The sequence below is a fragment of the Misgurnus anguillicaudatus genome, chromosome 19 (genome assembly GCF_027580225.2).
Source record: "Misgurnus anguillicaudatus chromosome 19, ASM2758022v2, whole genome shotgun sequence".
Taxonomy (NCBI): Eukaryota; Metazoa; Chordata; class Actinopteri; order Cypriniformes; family Cobitidae; genus Misgurnus; species Misgurnus anguillicaudatus.
The window spans coordinates 53,310,001-53,330,292 of NC_073355.2; the positions used below are offsets into that span (position 1 = coordinate 53,310,001).

Sequence of the window (20,292 nt, forward strand, 5' to 3'; positions counted from 1 at the left end):
TATGTAATTAGACATGCAAATATTTCCTTAAAAGGGGTTAAAAATAAGGATTTGTCTAAGCCATAATGATCATTTTCAGACCTAGACAACTTAAACACATTCCAGGCATTTAAAACAGAGGCATAAAAATTACCACCAGATGTAACATTTTTGTTAAAGGATGACATCAAAAATAACTGTTTATCAAGCCCAACCCCAGACAACGATCTTAACAAGGCTAACCCAAAAGACACCCACGGAATAAAATCCATGGAATAAAGCAGTCTCTGTGCAGATTTTAGTCTCATGGCTCTCACTTTGGCTGACAGTTCGTTCAGTCCTTGCCCTCCTTCATTTACAGGCAAGTATACAATTCCAGAAGGCAACCAATGAAAGCCATCCCAAAAGAAATCAACAAAAACCTTTTGTAGCCTTTGTAAAAAATCCTTTGGGGGATTTATAACAGTCAGACGATGCCATAGCATAGATGCTGCAAGATTATTGACAACAAGGACCCTCCCTCTATAAGACAATTGAGGGAGAGTCCATCTATTCAAACGACCAGCCATCTTTTCAAATAAGCCTTCCCAGTTTTTCTCCATATATTGTTCTGTACCGAGAAAACCCCCAGCACTTTAAACCCCTCTGAACTCCAAGGGCAGTGCTGAGGAAGCTTTGGAATGCCTTCTACCTCCCATTGGCCTAATAAGAAGGACGTGCTTTTAGCCCAGTTGATTCTGGCTGAGGAAGCTTTTTGATACATCTTAAGAACTGCTTCTAAATTGTGTACATCATCATCTGATCTGATTATTACAGTGACATCATCTGCGTAAGCACTGAGTTTGGTGGTAACAGTCTCTGAGGAGGAAGGCTCCACTATAGAAATCCCATGAAGATGTTGTCTCAGTGCCATTAGCAAAGGTTCAATGACAATAGCATATAAAATGCCTGACATACTGCATCCTTGCCGTATGCCTCTGCTTACCGCAAAAGGTCTTGTGACCGAGCTATTGATTTTTAAAACACTATACAGTATATATCTGTGTACAACAATTTAAGATAGGAAACAAATGAGGATCCAAATCCAAAGGCTTCGAAACATTGAAAAAGAAACCCATGATCCACTCGATCGAAGGCTTTTTCCTGGTCCAAAGATAAAAATCCCACATTCAGCTTATTCTCTTTAGCATATGCAATCAAGTCATGAACTAAAAACAGATTATCAAATATAGTTCGTTTTGGAATGCAATATGACTGATCAGGATGGATAATTGTTGATATGTAGAGCTTCAATCTATTGGTTAATGCTTTGGACAGTATCTTGTAGTCTACGCCGAGCAGAGAGACGGGTGCCAATTTTTAATGTCCCCAAGATCACCCTTCTTGGGTAGCAATGTAATCACTGCTCTCCGTAAACTGACAGGAAGAGTACCTCTCTTAAGGCACTCCAAAAAAACTGAGAACAGGTCATCGCCAATAACTGGCCAAAACTTCCTATAAAATTCAGTAGTTAAGCCATCCAAACCAGGGGCCTTTCCTGAAGACAAATCTCTAATATCCGTAGTCAATTCGTCCATTCGCAATGGTTTATCAAGTGAACGCTTATCATTACTTGTCAACTGAGGTAAATCCTGAAGCAGTTTTTCAGATGTTTCTTCATCGCAGGGTTCTGCTGTGTAAAGATGTTCATAAAAATGTAGAGCATGAGTAGCTATTTCATGTTCATCAATTGTTTCACCCCCTTCTGGAAGTTTCAGACGACTTAAAGTTTTTCTGTTAACAACTTTCTTCTCCAAATTAAAAAAAGAATGATGTTGGAGCGTCCATACAGTTGAAACGTGTAAACCTTGCACGAATTAGGGTCTTTTTAGCTCTCTCTTCTAGTAAGTTCTGAAGAAGTGTTTTCCTTATTTCTAGATCACCAGCAATATTCTCATCGTGCTCTTCAATTTTCAACTGCGAAATTTCTTGTTCAAGTTGTCTCATTTTGTTTTCGAGAACAGATTTGTTATGTGCAGAGTACTTCAAACAAAAAAGTTTCACTTGCACTTTACTTATATCCCACTACTGGCTATGAGACTTATACTGGGATTTTCTCTCTCTCAACATCTCCCAAAACAGTGTAAAAGAGAGCACAAAGTTGTGATCTTGCAACAGCCTATTAGAAAAACGCCAATAGGGACATTTAAAAGTGCTCTGTGCTGAAGTGACATTAACAGACGTATAGTGATGATCTGACAAAGGGGTCGGTGTAATACAGCACTTAAAAAACTTTTCTCTAACACTTCTTTGTATGTAAATTCTATCAAGCCTTGCTGCAGAGACCATGTTAGAATTAACTTTGATCCATGTATATTGTTTGATATTAGGAAAAGCTTCCCTCCAAACATCCACAAAATCATGATAAATAATCACTTTTCTTAAAACATTTGCTGACTAACTATGGGGTTCCTCATGATTCCTATCTAATGTATGATCTAGCGTACAATTAAAATCACCAGCCAAGACAATAATTCTGCCCAGTTGGACATTGCCCAAAGCTGTATTAAGTTTATCAAAGAAAAAAGTGCGCTCCGTCCCAATATTAGGGGCATATACATTAAAAAAAGAGAAATCAAGACCACGCAGAGTGACATCTACTCTTAGCATTCTGCTTGGAATGAGATCAAAGACACTTGCATTTTGTTCCTTAAATTCAACTGCAAGAAGAATAGCAACTCCTGCACTATTACTAGAACCATGACTTAGAATTGTCTGCCCATTCCACTCACTCTGCCACTGGAATTGATTATTAACATCCGTGTGAGTTTCTTGTAAAAACACAACACTACTATTCTTCAAAGTAATATAATCAAAAAGAGATGTTCTTTTCACAGCATCACGGCATCCATTTATATTTAAAGAGCCAAAACACAAAGGTGCCATGGTGCTATAAATAACAAAGATCAATACAAAACAAAAAGAAATTAATTCTAATGGTACCATATTCATTTTTTACCACGTGAATGCAGAGAACTTCTCACGTTACACAGAATTTTCTTAAGGCAGTTCATCAAATGAAGCTTTTCTCATTACTGTTGTGCCGGATGCCAAAAACAAACTAAGATCAGGAAAAAAGGTCTCAATTTTAGGCTTGCGAAGGCCTTTAGTACAATCCAAAAAATCATTAATTTGTTTAAGTGAGTAAAGTTTTGACTTACTCTCATCACCAGTAGTCTGCACCTGTACACTAGCACCAGTCTCGTTATTCTCGTCCACAATGCTCTCAGTATCCTCATAATCATTATCAGATTCCTCAGTTTGTGGATCAACACTTACATCTTGAGAGCTTTCATCTTCTATTGGCTGCTCAATATCTTCTGTGATATTGGGAAGCTTTGTTTGCTTTATCACATTATGAGAATTGACACTGCTAGCAGCGGTCTCATCAATTGACACACCAGAGTCATTTTTTGAGCTGCCTGCCACATCACTGTCTTCACGTGAGGTATTCAATTCAGCGTTTTCAACAACAGACGGGTCTGACGGCACCGCAGCTGTATTTAAAGGCACACCAGGCAAGTCTGAGTATTATTTCTCTACTATCTCCCCCTAGTGTCTGGGAGTAAAGGCTTTCTATATCTGAGACTTTACGAGACTGAAGGACACCGGGTCGGATACAGCGAACTTGCAAGTGGGGTATTCTTCCTACAGACGATAGGGGTGGGCGAGAGGGTCTTCATTCGTCATGTAATGAGTCATTTAACCATATTCCGACTTACGAAGATGATTTATTAACATAAAAATGCTGCCTTGTGTCCCTTTAATTCATTACCGCGTATCTGCCCGTTGTTCTCTGCATTAGCAGCGGCAGCTACGCTATTTTCATTCACTCTGTTTTTATTAGGACAAGTCTGACGAACATGCCCAAAACCTCCACATGTGAAACATCTCATTGTCTCAGAACTAATAAAAATCGTATAATCTTTACCCTCAATACTCATCTTAACGGAGAAGTTCAGAGCTTCAGTCTGTGAATTCAAAATCATAATCACCTGTCGTCTAAACGACATTACATGTTTAAGTTCAGCATTTTTACAGCCAAGTGGAATCATTTTAATGGGACTCATTAGCCTACCATGTCTTTGAAGTATTAGTTTGTCATTCCGTACAAACGGCGGCACATTTGAGAGAACAACTTTTTTAGTTGGGCTTGACAGGGGCAGAACGGGCACAAATGTATCATTTACTATTAAACCATTCTCAATCAAAGTGTCCACCATATGAACTTCCTTTAGAAAAAAACACAACAGCCTTATTCATTCGAGATACCGAACTAATGTTTGCCCCACCGATCACAGCGCTTACGGCTAATAAACAATCTTCCACCGTAACAGCGGGCTCAGGTATACATTTGCACCCATTTCTAACAGACATACTTGTAAAGTCTCCCGCGTTTGTCTCCATTACTCGGAGAACACCGACTAAAAGTCAGCTAAACGCTTTACAACACTCACAAACGAAATGCCTTTTATCTGACTTAAAGCATATAAAGATTTAAGAAAAAGGAAAATAGAAACTCACTCAAGATCGCTCTCACTCACGCCAAACCACTCTGCAATCCACGTGCACGCGCACACACACACAGAGAGAGAGAGAGAGAGACACACACACACACACACAGGACTCTTAATGTCTGACATACTCGAGTGTCTTCAGTGTACATTTTGGATCTTTCAGTAGATCAGAGATCTGCTTCACTCCTGAGACTCCTGGATTATTGTCGCTCAGGTGCAGCTCTCTTAAGTGTGATGAAGGGTTTGATCTCAGAGCTGAAGCCAGATCACAAAAACCTTCATCTGTCACCTCACACCCACATAAACTACAAACACAGAGATAAAGAGTCAAGTTAAGATGATCATCAACACACAAACACTTCTGATACACAGACACACACAGAGAGACACATGCACACACACAAAAACAAACACACGCACACACACAGAGACACATACACACATATACACACACAAAAACAAACAAACACAAACAAACGCACAGACACACACACAAAGGACTCTTAATGTCAGCCATACTCAAGTGTCTCCAGTGTGCAGTGTGGATCTTTCAGTAGATCAGAGATCTGCTTCACTCCTGAGACTCCTGGATCATTGTTCCTCAGGTTCAGCTCTCTTAAGTTTGATGAAGGATTTGATCTCAGAGCTGAAGCCAGATCACAAAAACCTTCATCTGTCACCTGACAGTTACATAAACTACAAACACAGAGATAAAGAGTGAAGTTAAGATGATCATCAACACACAAACGCTTCTGATACACAAACACACACACAGGACTCTTAATGTCAGACATACTTGAGTGTCTCCAGTGTGCAGTGTGGATCTTTCAGTAGATCAGAGATCTGCTTCACTCCTGAGACTCCTGGATCATTCTGTCTCAGGTTCAGCTCTCTTAAGTGTGATGAAGGGTTTGATCTCAGAGCTGAAGCCAGATCACCAAAACCTTCATCTGTCACCTCACACCCACATAAACTACAAACACAGAGATAAAGAGTGAAGTTAAGATGATCATCAACACTCAAACACTTCTGACACACACACACACACACACACAAAAAAAACACACACACACACACACACACAGAGACACACACACACACACACAGAGAGAGACACATGCACACACACAAACACACACACAGAGAGACACATGCACACACGCACACATACACACAAACACACACACACACACAAAAACAAACACACACACACATGTTGGGTTTACATGAATAGACAAACATGCACGTACACACAGAGAGAGAGATAGACACACATGCACACACAGGACTCTTAATTAGGAAGATTAACTCTTGGTCAGATGATGCCCTCTCCCAGCTCCAAGACTGCTTCTCAACCACGGAGTGGAGTCTATTTGAGAGCTTGGACGTGGAGGAATATACAGGAACGGTCCTATCCTATATCACCTTTTGTGCAGGGAATGTTTCTACCACCAAACAAATCAAGGTTTTCCCTAACCAGAAACCCTGGATGACAAGGGAAGTGCGGCTCCTTATCAGACACCGTAACATTGCATTCAGGTCAGGAGACAGAGCACAGTACAGCTCAGCCAGAGCTAACTTAAAGAAGGGTATTAGGACCGCTAAGGAGGCATATAAAAAGAAAATTAAGGGCTACATCACGGACAACAACCCGCGGCAAGTGTGGCAGGGATAACAGCAGATTACTAACTACAAAGGCCATAACATCTCATCCATCCCCTCTGATGCTACAATGGCAGAGGAATTAAACAGCTTCTTTGCACGGTTTGAGGCGAATGGACAATCAGTGCCCCCTCCTGCCTTCACCAACACTTCATTATCCCTTCAGGAACATCAGGTGAGGAAAGTACTGAGGGAAGTGAACCAGAGGAAAGCAGCTTTACCCGATGGGGTACCAGGGAAAGTACTCAGGGCCTGTGCAGACCAACTAACTGGGATTCTAACAGAGATTTTCAATATATCCCTGACCCTAGCCACTGTACCATCCTGCTGGAAATCTGCCATCATTATTCCAGTCCCAAAAACAGCAGCCTGCAAAAGCCCAAATGACTTTAGGCCCATTGCACTTGCATCATTGGTCATGAAATGTTTGGAAAGGCTGGTCGCCCAACATATCAAGTCCTGCCTCCCACCATCATTCGACCCTTACCAGTTTGCCTATAGGGCAAACCGCTCTATTGAGGACGCCATTGCCATCACCCTCCACTCTATGCTGAGCCACCTCGAACAACCAGACAGCTATGTAAGACTGCTCCTCATAGATTTTAGCTCAGCATTTAATACAATAATCCCGGACATTTTAATAGAAAAGCTATTGAGCTTAAATTTTCCTCCCTCCACCTGTGCTTGCTCAAGATGGCGCAAGTGTACTTGGCATGCCGTCTCTCCTCTGTGTCTTGGTCTGTGGTTCCTGTTCGTTTGGGGTCTGTCCTGTTTGTACTGTGTGTAGTCTTGCACTGGTATCTGGTAGATTCAGTGCTGACTTATGATCGCCAGGCTTTACTCTACATGAAATCCTGCATGGAAGTAGGTTACCGGCAAAATTGTCCCGTTGTTTACCCCCGCACTCAATCCCATTTTAGTCATCGTGCGCTAGAGTGCGCTCATCGGCTACCCTGCTGCGTTCCTCCGCTACGGAAACGCCGTAGGAAGAGGGGTTGTCGTGGCGATGTTCGTGTTAGAATCAGACGGACTATTGCTTCTACTTTGCAGTCTTCAGCTCAGTTACCCTGACCGATTATAATATGGTGAGACGTTCTTGGGACTACAGGTATGGTTTTCATCTCTCAGTCTATCCGTTTCTTGGTGAGCCATCTATCCCTGCGTTGCCGCGTTTACGACTACGTCGGAGAAAAGTGGAATACTCAAATCTGCGCCAACTAGAGTTCGTTCAGTTGGATCCGAACTTTTCATCATCACAGTCTTATCTCAACATGGCTCTAGTTAATTCTAGGTCCGTGTGTAATAAGACTTTTATTTTAAATGACTTTTGTACCGGCCGTAATCTGGACATGTTATTTCTGACAGAGACATCAATCGTCAGTCTTTGATTAACTTTGTCCGCCGGGTTACTGTTTTATTAATGCACCACGTCATACTGGAAAGGGTGGTGGGGTTGCTGTGGTTTTTAAAGAATCCCTCAGCATGCAACCCATTTCTTTGGGAAATTATTCGTCATTTGAGTTACAGCTGTACTGGACTCGGACTCCACTCCGGTGCTTTGTGCACTTATTTATAGACCACCCAAATATGACAGTGCTTTTATATACAGGAGTTTTGTGAGTTTTTAACTCATATAAAGCTATCTTATGATCGGCTGTTATTATTAGGGGATTTTAATGTGCATGTGTGCTGCCCAGATCGACCTTTGGTCTCAGAATTTTGTAACATTCTGGATTCTTTTGGTCTTGTACAACATGTTAATGGAGCAACACATGTTCACGGGCACACTTTAGATCTTATTCTCTCAATTGACGTTGCTGTGGATACTGTAAATATAGAAGATGTCTCTTTTTCTGATCACACTCCTATTGTTTTTAATGTTCATGTGAATTCAGTAGTGTTGGGAAAGAATCCGGGATATTATTCTCGCTGTCTGACTTCATCTACTCCTGCTCAGTTTAGTGAAATCTATCTTGCTAATTCGAGTGAAGGTTTAACTCAGAATGCTGCTGACTCCTCGATGGGCCCTGATGAATTGACTTCGATTTTATATACAACTTGTTCTGATATTTTAGATACTATTGCACCTTTTAAGTTAAAATTACCCAGGAAGAAATCCTATTATTGGCTGGATGACAGCGCTCGTTCTTTACGTCAGGTTTGTCGTAAAGCTGAGAGGAAATGAAAACGGGATCATTTAACTGTGTCTCATGAGATTTTTAAAGAGTGTCTGATTAATTTTCAAAATGCTGCAAAATCAGCCAGGTCTACGTATTTTTCAAACCTGATTACTGAGCACTCTCATAGACCTAGGATTCTGTTTTCCACAATTAACTCAATAATTAACCCGGCATGTCAGTTTCATGTGGAACCATCAATTGAACTTTGTGAAAGTTTTTTAAAAATTTTCTCTGATAAAGTTTCAGGTATCCATTCCTCTTTCACCGTACAGTTAATGGATTCTTTAAGTGGTACGCTGGCTAGCCCAGCTTCTAATTTTTGTTTGCATGATGTTTCTCTGAGGGAACTTTCAGAGTTGGTCAATAAGATGAAGAAAACTACCTCCTCCCTTGATATTATACCCTCACAAATTATTAAGGCCTCCTTTTCGGAGATCGGCTCCACGATTCAGTCACTTATTAATTTATCGCTATCTGTTGGGATAGTTCCGAAATGTTTTAAGCATGCTGTTGTCCAACCTTTGCTTAAAAAACAAGGTTTGGCGGAAGATTGTCTTGAGAATTACCGCCCCGTCTCTAAATTATCTTTTTTATCCAAACTTTTAGAGAAGGTTGTTTATTCTCAGCTGATCTCTTATCTGAACGAAATGAACCTTACAGAACCTCTTCAATCTGGTTTCTCAGCCCATCATAGCACTGAGTCTGCTTTGATTAAAGTACTTGATGATATTTTACTAGCAGTTGATAAAGATAAGAATGTAGTTCTACTCCTACTTGATCTTACAGCTGCCTTCGAAACAGTCGATCATGCTACTCTTCTTTGGCGGTTAGAGCATTTATTTGGTATCGGGGGAACAGCCTTGAAATGGTTCAACTCTTATCTTAGTGATAGGTCTTTTTCCGTTGAATTAGGTAAGTTGTCTTCATCTGTTGCTCCGATTACCTGTGGAGTGCCTCAGGGATCCATTTTGGGGCCAATTCTTTTTAATTTGTATATGAGGCCTATGGGGGATATTATCAGGAAGTATAATGTTTCTTTCCACTTATATGCTGATGACACCCAGTTATACGTACCCCTAAAAGCTGGTGATACCATTGAACCTCTGTTGGCCTGCCTAGCGGACATTAAAAAATGGCTGTCTGGCAGTTTTCTTAGACTCAATGAGTGTAAAACAGAAGTAATAGCTTTTGGTCCCCTTAAGTTAAGAACTGCCTTTTTGAATGAGCTTCATAAACATTTTCCCTCAGTTTCCCCCCAGGTTAGGAACCTTGGTTTTATTTTGGATTCTGAACTTTGTTTTACGAAGCAAATTAATAATGTAGTTAAAAGCAGTTTTTATCAGCTACGGATTATTTCAAGACTAAAACCATTTCTGGAGTTTCAAGCCCTCGTAAGGGTTATTCACGCATTCATTACTTCTCGTCTTGATTATTGCAATTCTTTATATTTTGGTTTACCTCAGTCATCCATCAAACGTTTACAGATGGTACAGAATGCTGCTGCAAGGCTGCTGACCGGGGCAAAGAAGTCAGATCATGTTACACCAATTTTAGCTTCTCTTCATTGGCTACCTGTCCATTTTAGAGTTCAATTTAAAATTATTTTATTTGTTTTAAGGCTCGTAATGGTCAAGCCTCATCTTATATTAAGAATTTAATAACTCCCTGTTCATCCTCCAGATCACTAAGGTCCACAGATAAGGCCCCTTTAGCACTTCCTCGGTCTCGACTGAAAACAAAGGGTGACAGAGCTTTTTCAATTGCTGCTCCCCGGCTCTGGAATCAATTGCCACTAGACATCCGCCTTGCATCTTCTGTTGTAATGTCACAGGGTGACTTAGGGCGGAACCAAAAAGGGAGAGGAGAGGTTCCGCCCGGACAGAATTTTTAAGTGCACCTTTCACTTCCCAGTCTCCCTGGCAACACGAATCAGGGAGAAACGAGCCACAGGTGCAGCCAATTTATGTGGCAGCTCTGATTAGAGGAAGAAATGAGGACGGGCCACATAAATGGAGCTGTAGCAGCACACAGGAAGAGAGTTGTTTCGGGCATGAGCTCCTTTTCATTGCCTAGGGCAGACTGAACCACACGCCCCGTCCTTGGAAGAGCCGGAGGGCGCCGTTGATCCACAAGAGCGCTTATAGCGAGAGGAAAGAGTGCGGCAGCCAGGAGAGGCGAAAAGGACGGGGCTGTGAGTTAAAGGAGCACTGCACCGGAGGCTTTTTAGAAACGTTGATCCGTTGGAGTGCTGTTGCTGTGTGCGTTGAAGCGCTGTGTGAGGCCGTGTTGATACACTGCTGGTGGCTGTCTAACTCTCTCTCCCTCTCAGGTTGGATTAGTATGCTGACGAAAGCATCCCGAACCTTAAAGGTTGACAAACACACGGAGTATTTGGAGAATTGAGACCAAGAGAAATCGGGAATTGAAACCGGCATTGTTGTGAGTACTAAGTGCAAGTTGTACATGCCTTGTGTATCGTTCTAACTGTATGTTAGACTCTTCCAGGAGGAAGAGAACGGCCCTACCCCTATTATAGCGTGGTGGGCGAGCCGAGTGGACGTTTTTACCGAAGCAGCCGCAACGACGACACCACTTTAGCTGGGCCGCATTATCCATCGCCAGATCTCCCTGAAGTGAGGTACAGGAAGACAGGAGTCCTTTTTATGCACCGAGCGTGGTGGGTGAGTCCTTTGTGAAAATATTAAGTGACTCGACGAAACATTGGGAAAGTGTGAGGAAGAGCCCACACTCAGGAGGCCCAGGTACACCGTCAAATAAATATCCACAACACTCATGCACTTTTGATTTTGCCTCCAGGAGGACAAAGGAGCGCGCCGCGGATAGCAGAGACCAGGTTGGAGCCTGAGTCCCACGCCTCCCTGGCCCTCAGTGCCTTGGACAGTCCGTTGCCGTAAATTAATAAAGATTATTTTTATACTTACTTGCCCTTGTTGTTGTGTCTGGTCATTGGGTTGGCTTTGGGGACCTCCTCGAGGTGGAAATTGAAGAGGGGCGTGGCTTTAGCCTATTGACGGCCAGTCCCTCGATGGTGACAGTAACTTTTAAAACACTGCTGAAAATATACTTGTATTCCCAGGCATTTTAACTCACTGTCATCTTAACCTACTGTCTTTTAATATGTTGTTTTAATGTTGTTTTTGTCTGTTTTATTTCTGCTTTTTATTCTTTGCTTTGTTCAGCACTTTGGTCAGTGCAGCTGTGTTAAATGTGCTATATAAATAAACTTTACTTACTTACTTACTTACTTGGATCAAAGATTTCCTCTCCAACAGATCACAGCAAGTGAGACTTGGTCACCACCTCTCCTCTTCCCTCACACTCAGCACTGGATCCCCCCAAGGATGTGTGTTGAGCCCACTCTTGTACACACTATATACATCGGATTGCTCCCCCTTCCACCCTTCTAATCTCATCATAAAATTTGTGGACGACACCACAGTGGTCGGTCTCATTTCAGGAAGAGACGAAACAGAGTACAGAGAGGAGGTACAGCAAATGTCAACATGGTGTTCATTTAACAACCTACAATTGAATACCAAAGAAATCATCATAGACTTCAGACGGAATCGCACTACTCACGCCCCACTCTACCTGAATGGCGTCTGCATGGAAAGGGTTTCCTCCTTTAAATTTCTAGGAACACACATTTCTGAGGATTTGTCTTGGACCACCAATACTAAAGCAATAACCAAAAAGCCCAGCAACGATTATATTTCTTGAGGATCCTTAGGAAAAATAACCTTGAACAGAAGCTGCTGGAGTCTTTTTACCGGTCAACCATAGAAAGTGTAATCACCTTTTGCATTACAGTTTGGTATGCGGGATGTTCTGCGGCGAAAAGGAAGGCACTGCAGAGGATCATAGGCACTGCCCAAAAAAATCGTATGCTGTCCCCTGCCCTCCCTGAAGGAGCTTGCCAATTCCCGCTGTGTCAATAGAACTAAATCCATACTCAAAGACATTGGCCATCCTGCTCATCACTTGTTTAATCTGCTCCCCTCCGGCAGGCGCTTCATGTCATTGACAGCACGAACTAGCAGACTAACCAACAGTTTCTTCCCCTGGGCTTTACGCTCTGTGAACAAACAATTATCTTGTGCCAAAGGGCCTTATTCTACCACAACTCACCCCCTATCGTAACCTATTGCACTTTGTACAATTGAAGTCCTTGTAGTGATGGTTGCTGCTATTCTATATTTATGTGATTGGGAGGGAGCGAGCACAAGCTTGTGCTATTTGGGAGGGATGATGAGGGATTGTTGATTTTGTTGTCTGTTAGATAATTTATTTATTTATATTCATTATCTATTTCCTTTTATTTATTTATATATTTATTTTTATAATTATTATCTTTTAAGTACGAAGCTAGAGTGTGGCACTTTGAATTTCGTTGTTTTAATACACTGTATTTTTACAATGAAAATAAACTTGAAACTTGAAACTAATGTCAGACATACTTGAGTGTCTCCAGTGTGCAGTGTGGATCTTTCAGTAGATCAGAGATCTGCTTCACTCCTGAGACTCCTGGATTATTGACAGTCAGGTTCAGCTCTCTTAAGTGTGATGAAGGATTTGACCTCAGAGCTGAAGCCAGATCACAAAAACCTTCAGCTGTCACCTTACACCCAAATAAACTACAAACACAGAGATAAAGAGTCAAGTTAAGATGATCATCAACACACAAACGCTTCTGATACACACACACACACACACGCATACACACAGAGACACATGCACACACACACACACACACAGGGAGACACATGCACACACACAAAAACAAACAAACACACACAAACGCACACACAGACGCACACACACAGACACACACAGGACTCTTAATGTCTGACATACTTGAGTGTCTCCAGTGTGCAGTGTGGATCTTTCAGTAGATCAGAGATCTGCTTCACTCCTGAGACTCCTGGATCATTGCGGCTCAGGTGCAGCTCTCTTAAGTGTGATGAAGGGTTTGATCTCAGAGCTGAAGCCAGATCACAAAAACCTTCATCTGTCACCTTACACTCAGATAAACTACAAACACAGAGATGAAGAGTGACGTTAAGAGGATCATTAACACACAAACACTTCTGATACACACACACACACGCATACACACACACACAGACAGACACACACACACACACAGGACTCTTAATGTCAGACATACTCGAGTGTCTCCAGTGTGCAGTGTAGATCTTTCAGTAGATCAGAGATCTGCTTCACTCCTGAGACTCCTGGATCATTCTGTCTCAGGTTCAGCTCTCTTAAGTGTGATGAAGGATTTGATCTCAGAGCTGAAGCCAGATCACAAAAACCTGCAGCTTTCACCTCACACTCAGATAAACTACAAACACAGAGATGAAGAGTGAAGCTATGATGGCTATCATTACTACAGATTTTATTTAATTTTGGGCACTTTTTAATTTAAATATTAATCCTTAAAACATATTTACTTGTAGCACAGTGCAGTGTTAATGTTCAAACTCTGTAATGGTTGGCTGACAATAATGAATATTCGTATAAGGAATAAAAACAATCAATATTCTTATTAGGAATAAAACTTTTTTTAATTTTTGTCATTTTTCTGGAGTTTTTTTCAGTTTCTGAGTAGCTGTTATTCAATACCATGTAAGTAATTAGAATGCAATATTTGCTTCTTGAATATAAAGTTTCCCTACTGCTAGAAAAAAACAAGCCATGATGCATCCTATCTCATTAAAAATGTAGTTGCAGTCAAGTGTGCCAACCAGCACTTCTTTAGGGGTTTGCTGCTCCATAAAAAGTGGAAAATAAAAAATATCCTTCACAACTAAAAGAGATGGCTAAAACCATTCAGGGCTATTTATTGTTTAAGCAGTAAATCTTATTTTGTTTTAAATTGCCTTGTGTAGTCTCTATCAAGGTTACACGCCAACTGTGCACGTGATCATGACAACTTAACGTTTGTACACGTATTTAAGCACAGCAGTTTTAAAACAAGTTTAGCCTTTGAAACACAAACAACAGTGCTATATGCGCATGCTTTTTCTTTGTGAGACGAGCGCAGAAGCCTCACATCCGCTGCTTATTAAGCTTGTGAACATTTTTGTCACTTTATTGGCCTTAAATAAATATATGCGTCAAAATTCCCATCTTTGCAAGTAACATTATCCTCATAAACACGACCATTTAGGGCTTAAGAGAAGGTAAACAGCTCAAAGAGAAAACGCATGTGTAAAGCTGGGTGTACACGGTGCAAATTCTGACGGTCGGAACGTCGACTCGTGAGCTTTCCCAGCTAACACACGATATACTAGTTACGTAATTTATTGGTAATTTTTGGCAATTTCATGACTTACCAGCTGGCAACGTAACTGTTACGTCCTAGGGAGGTAATTTCCTTACCATTACAGTACCAATTATCACCACGTCGAAAGTACAGACTCCTTACGTCGCAAGATAACCAAGTACGTCGCATTAACGTAATAAATTCGTACTATTTTGGTAATTTCATAACTTACTGGCAACGTAACTGTTACGTCCCAAGGAGGTAATTTCATTACCTTTACAATTATATGAACATTGAACAATAATTTCATTTTCTATTTAGGTAAGCTTATTAAAACTGTGTCAAAGTTTCCCTTAAATAAGTCAAAATAGATTAAATACACACGAACTGCCATTTACATGGGAAACATGAAACAGCACACGCCTCCCGCACCCAGCTGAACTCAATCAAGGCACGCGACCGCGCATGCACAGCAGAATGGTGTCTGAAAGGACCGGTCGTTTCTCTGAACTGAGACCCGTTTAAATTTCACAAGAACTTATTTAAGTTGCTTAAGAGTTATGAAAACAGCATTTTAATATACTTATTAAGGCTCACAGAATCTCGCCCGACAGTATAAACCGAGTTTAATGCTGCACTGACAGGAATGTTCATCTGACAGAAAATTTCGTTTTATCAGGTACATAATCAGGTTTTAACTGGTTACAACATAAAACTTTTAATCCATTACGTTGTCACGACGTGCCCACGACAGGCAGATTACGTTGCGAAGTTACGTGCAGGCGAAGAATCCAGGAATTTCACTTTTCCGGTTGACACGACGTAACTCGGTTTGTCGCCACGATGTAAGTTTGGTCATCATATTACGTCGACGTTACGTAACAGTTATGTATTTGTGTAAGCTGGCCTACCACATGACACGAGTGAGTTTATGTGAAAATAATTCGGACGCAGTCACACACGACAAGATTTTACTGTATGACTCGACGTATTCTGACATAAGCATTTTCGATCCTGTGATGATAAAGGCTACTTTTCATTGTGACAGAATATACAAAAAGTATAGCTGCAAGCAGCAATTGCGGGGCCAAGCACCTGCAGCGCAAAGAGCACCCAAGGCTCATTGAGCACCCCAGGTGCATCAAGCACACAAGGCACAGCAATCACAGAGCTGAACCACCGCAGTGCAGAGCAACAACAGCAAAAAAGTAGATGCACCACTCAGTTGACACAGCTCAAGGGGCAGCAGAAAAGAGCTTAGGAGCTGCAAGGATTGACATATGCCAATCACCACAGATGCAGAACTGAAATAACAGAAATACAATGTATATGAGAATCAAAAAGCTCAAGTGAGATTGAAGACATGAAAGATCATTCTGTATAGTAATGAAATACAATGTAATATACAGTCACATTAATATACTATGACAAATAGACAACCTCACAGGCACGGGCAACTTTGGAGCGGTATTTCTAAGAAAGGGAACAGAATATCAAAAATCTGTTCAGTCATTTCTGTGCAGATTACTCCAAACATTATACCAGCAGAACCTGGCATAAAATAAACAAAATTTGTAAAAGGAGTACCAAAAAAATAATTTACCATATGCCTTACAATAACACATGAACAGAATGTTGGTAAATGACAAAAAAGGTATTGTTGCGATCGTCACAAACCAGTGAATACAATTTCACAAAGAAAATGTATGTCAGACTAAGTATTCAGAAGTTATAAGCAGTTCTATAAGAACTGTTATAGTTTATAAACCCTAAGTGGCGCTGTACTCTGACTTCCCAGGTACCTGCAGGACTTTAATATATCATGATTATAATGCGTGCCAAGTAAACATCTATATTGCTATTATTAATGTTACGTATATTGTTGCTTTTTTAATAAATATGACATTTTAAAAACAAATTCAGTTGGCCTATTTATTTATTTGTAAATGCAGAATGAGGAGCAAAGAGTTCAATTCAATTTTATTTATATAGTGCTTTTCACAATTGTTAATTGTTGCAAAGCATCTTTACATGAGTAGATGTAGAGGAGAACACAGAAAATCAATATTATAAGATATTATAAGAAGTAGAATATAGCGGCTAAGGTTAAACCGTACAAGCGAGCGTATTAATAATGTAACGTATACAGTAAAGTGCTAAGTTAAACCCAAGTTGGCTGACTCTCCCTGGGACGAAAAAAAAACCCCTAGGAGAAAACCCGGTGGGAAAAATTCCTAGAAGGACAAAAACCCTTGGGAGAAATTAATATGTATTTATATATAAAGATACGGTAGGGATAGGAAGCGGGTAAGCGGATTAAACTGGTTCAGCCGGTGGTCGTTGGTCGCGCATCGGCTGGGCATCACGTTGAAGGACAGCCAGTAGATCAGTGGTGTGATGACCTTCGCAGCAACAGGAACTGGGTCTGTTTGTCTCATTGTCTTCGGGGTCGAGTACGAGACAGGGAGACAAAAACAGAATTCTATTAGCGTAGGGGCCGTTTGCATGTAATGCAAGTGTCATACATTATAGTGGTTTAAAAGTCAGCTCAGTTCCAGACAGGCTAACTATTGCGGCAATAGTATATTACCCATATGAGGTATGTGAGTGCTTTGTTCTAGACAAAATAACTACTGCGGGAAAAATACATTTACTGGACATTTTATGTGAATGCTTTGTTAAAGAAGAATGTCTTAAGTTTAGATTTAAATTAAATGAATGTGTCTGATACTCGAACATTATTTGGTAAATCATTCCAGAGCTTAGGGGCTAAGTAGGATAAGGATCTACCACCTTTAGACACTTTTGATATTCTAGTGTTTCGGCCATGTTTCGTATTTATTATTATTTTGTGTGGTATGTTGTATTGATTTGGTTTATCCTTTTACCGAGGAGAAGCTCCGCCCTCGTGCACCTGCGACTCATGATGACGTTTGGGGTGGAGATAAAAGGAGAGAGTGAATGTGTGAGAAGACTGAGTTCCCTATGCTGTTTCCATCTAAACTCCAGTCGCCCGGTCGCCACTGCCGCTGTCTTTAGCTCTACGTGAGCGTGGCGCACACATGAGGGGAAGCTCTGTCGGTCCCGCTGCTTTGAAAAGAGCTCCGTGTGCGTCCTGAAATTCCGCTAATGATGAAAAGCTGTGCATTTATTTAACTTTCTTTGGCTGTTCTGTGTTTTTGTTTTGTTAATTGTTTGTGAGTTCCTTTTGTCCGCAACCCTAAGCCAGTAGTTGCCCGTGGCACGTGAGTGCAGCGGCATTAATAAATATTTAAATGGTGCTTTGACTCGCGTGTCCTTTTTTATGTTGCATGACCGTGCGAGCAATTTTGAGGGGTTCGTAACACTAGGGATAATTAATAGGCCAGAACTTTGTGATCGCAGTGGATTGTATTCTGATAGTAATTCTTTAATATACGAGGGCGCTAGGCCATTTAAGGCTTTGTAGGTGATTAGTAGTATTTTAAATTGTATGCGTTATGTAACTGGCAGCCAGTGTAAAGATGACAGAATTGGACTAATGTGGTCATTCTTTTTAGATCGATTTAGCACTCTTGCGGAGTAATGAGTTACAATAGTCTATTCTAGAGGTCATAAAAGCATGGATAAGCTTTTCTGCATCTGATGCAAACAGCATATGGCGTATGTTTGAGATATTTCTAAGATGGAAGACTGCTGTGCGGCAGACGTTAGAGATATGACTATCGAAAGATAGATTGCTGTCGAACATTATGCCTAAATTCTTAACCGTGGAAGATGGCACCACAGTGCAGCCATCTATGTGCAACTTGTAATGCCATCCTTGTAATGCCACAAGTATGTGCCATCCAGTCCCTAATATCACTAATGCAGTCTGTTAGCTTAGCAAACTGGTGGGTTTTGCTAGGATGTGACGAGATGTAAAGCTGGGTATCATCCGCATAGCAGTGAAAACTTATGTTATGTTTCCTAATAATGTCTCCTAAAGGGAACATATATATAACAAGAATAGGATAGGGCCTAAAACTGATCCCTGAGGTATGCCGTATTTAACGGGGGAGTGATATGACTCTTCCTCATTTACATAAACAAAGTGATATTGATTGGTTAGATATGATCTAAACCAGGCTAACGCCTGACCACTGATGCCAACATAGCTTTCTAGTCTATTGAGTAAGATTCTGTGATCTAACCCTAACCCTAACCCTTAAGAACATATAAAAGAAGATGCATACAAAGGGAATAAAATCACTTATAAGCTAACCTAAAAAATAAGTTTTAAGTGTGGATTTAAAAGTACTTAGAGAGTCAGCCTGTCGAATCTCAATGGGAAGAGTATTCTAGAGCCTGGGAGCAAATGAACCATTAAAAAGCCAGAGACAGAGGATCGAAGATTGCGTCTTAAAAGTTCAGACAAATATTGTGGCGCTAAACCATTCAAGGCCTTGTAGGTGAGCATGAGGATTTTAAAATCAACACGATACCTATCTGGGAGCCAGTGCAAGGACTCCAGAATAGGAATAATGTGCTCACCTTGCCTAGTTTTGTCAGAATTCTGGCTGCAGAGTTTTAGACATGGACAGAGCATGGTAATCTAGTGGCAAATGTACTATTTGGTAGAGTGGTGGCTGCTTGCGTAGTTTCTATGTTTTCCCTAATAAACATAATTTTGTTAGTAAAGAAGTTCATGAAGTCGTTACTATTTTGTTGGAGTTTACTATTGGTTTCTGTTTGTTCTTTGTTTCTAGTCAGTTTCGCAACTGTGCTAAAGAGGAAATGAGGGTTGTTATGATTTTCTTTAATAAGCGTACTGAGATAGATAGATCTGGCGGTTTTAATAGCCTGTCTGTAGTGTTGAACACTCTCTTTCCATGCTGTACGCCATACCTGAAACTTTGTGCTTCGGTAGTTTCTTTCCATTTTTCTAGCTACTTTTTTAAGGGCTGCAGTATGATGGTCATACCATGGAGCTGGCGTTTTTTCTTTGATTCTCTTTTTTGAACGGGAGCAACAGCATCCAATGTGCTAGAGCAAACGTTGTTCAGGTTTTCTATTATAAGATCAAGATCTTCACGGTTATCTGCTATATGTTTCATTTGGGACAGGTCTGGAAGGGTGCCAATAAAGCTATCTTTAGTGGTGGAAATTATTGTTCTGGCTAATCTGTAGCATGTTGTAGACTGAGTGATCCTATCTAGAAGTACAGTGTATGACACAAGGCAATGGTCTCAAACTGCATCGCTCTGGGGTGATATTTCGATGTCATTAATATATTTCGATGTCATTAATATTGAGTCCGAGTGACAGAATTAAGTCTAATGTGTGCTTACGAGTATGCGTGGGCCCTGACACGTTTTGTTTAATACCAAGAGAATTTAGAACATCCATAAACGCACGTCCCAAAGCATCTTTTGGGTTATCCACATGGATATTAAAATCACCAACAATAAGAGCTAAAATAACAATCTATGCTGTACACAAACGTTAACAGCTCTCGTTCTCTGCAATGAGTCCCACCTCTGTAACTCACATCGCTAATATGATTGGCTTTGTCTTTACTCACGGGCGCGTGATGTTGGCTGCATTGATGATTTTCTACAATGCGCCAAAGTGCTCTCAACAAGATACGCACGATTATTTGGGCTAC

The 20,292-nt window shown here is 40.9% G+C and overlaps 1 protein-coding gene across 1 annotated transcript in view; it reads right to left on the reverse strand.

The window, feature by feature from the left end:
• Window positions 1–5,044: 5,044 nt before the first annotated feature.
• The window catches only part of LOC129426521 (NACHT, LRR and PYD domains-containing protein 3-like), a 48,972-nt gene continuing 33,724 nt past the window's right edge, over window positions 5,045–20,292 (reverse strand). Inside the window, exons 4-8 of the mRNA XM_073856735.1 lie at window positions 13,566–13,742; window positions 13,253–13,429; window positions 12,856–13,032; window positions 5,332–5,508; window positions 5,045–5,231 (exon numbers count right to left, since the gene is read on the reverse strand). Coding sequence (XP_073712836.1) covers window positions 5,045–5,231; window positions 5,332–5,508; window positions 12,856–13,032; window positions 13,253–13,429; window positions 13,566–13,742 — 895 coding nt within the window. The remainder of the gene's footprint in view (window positions 5,232–5,331; window positions 5,509–12,855; window positions 13,033–13,252; window positions 13,430–13,565; window positions 13,743–20,292) is intronic.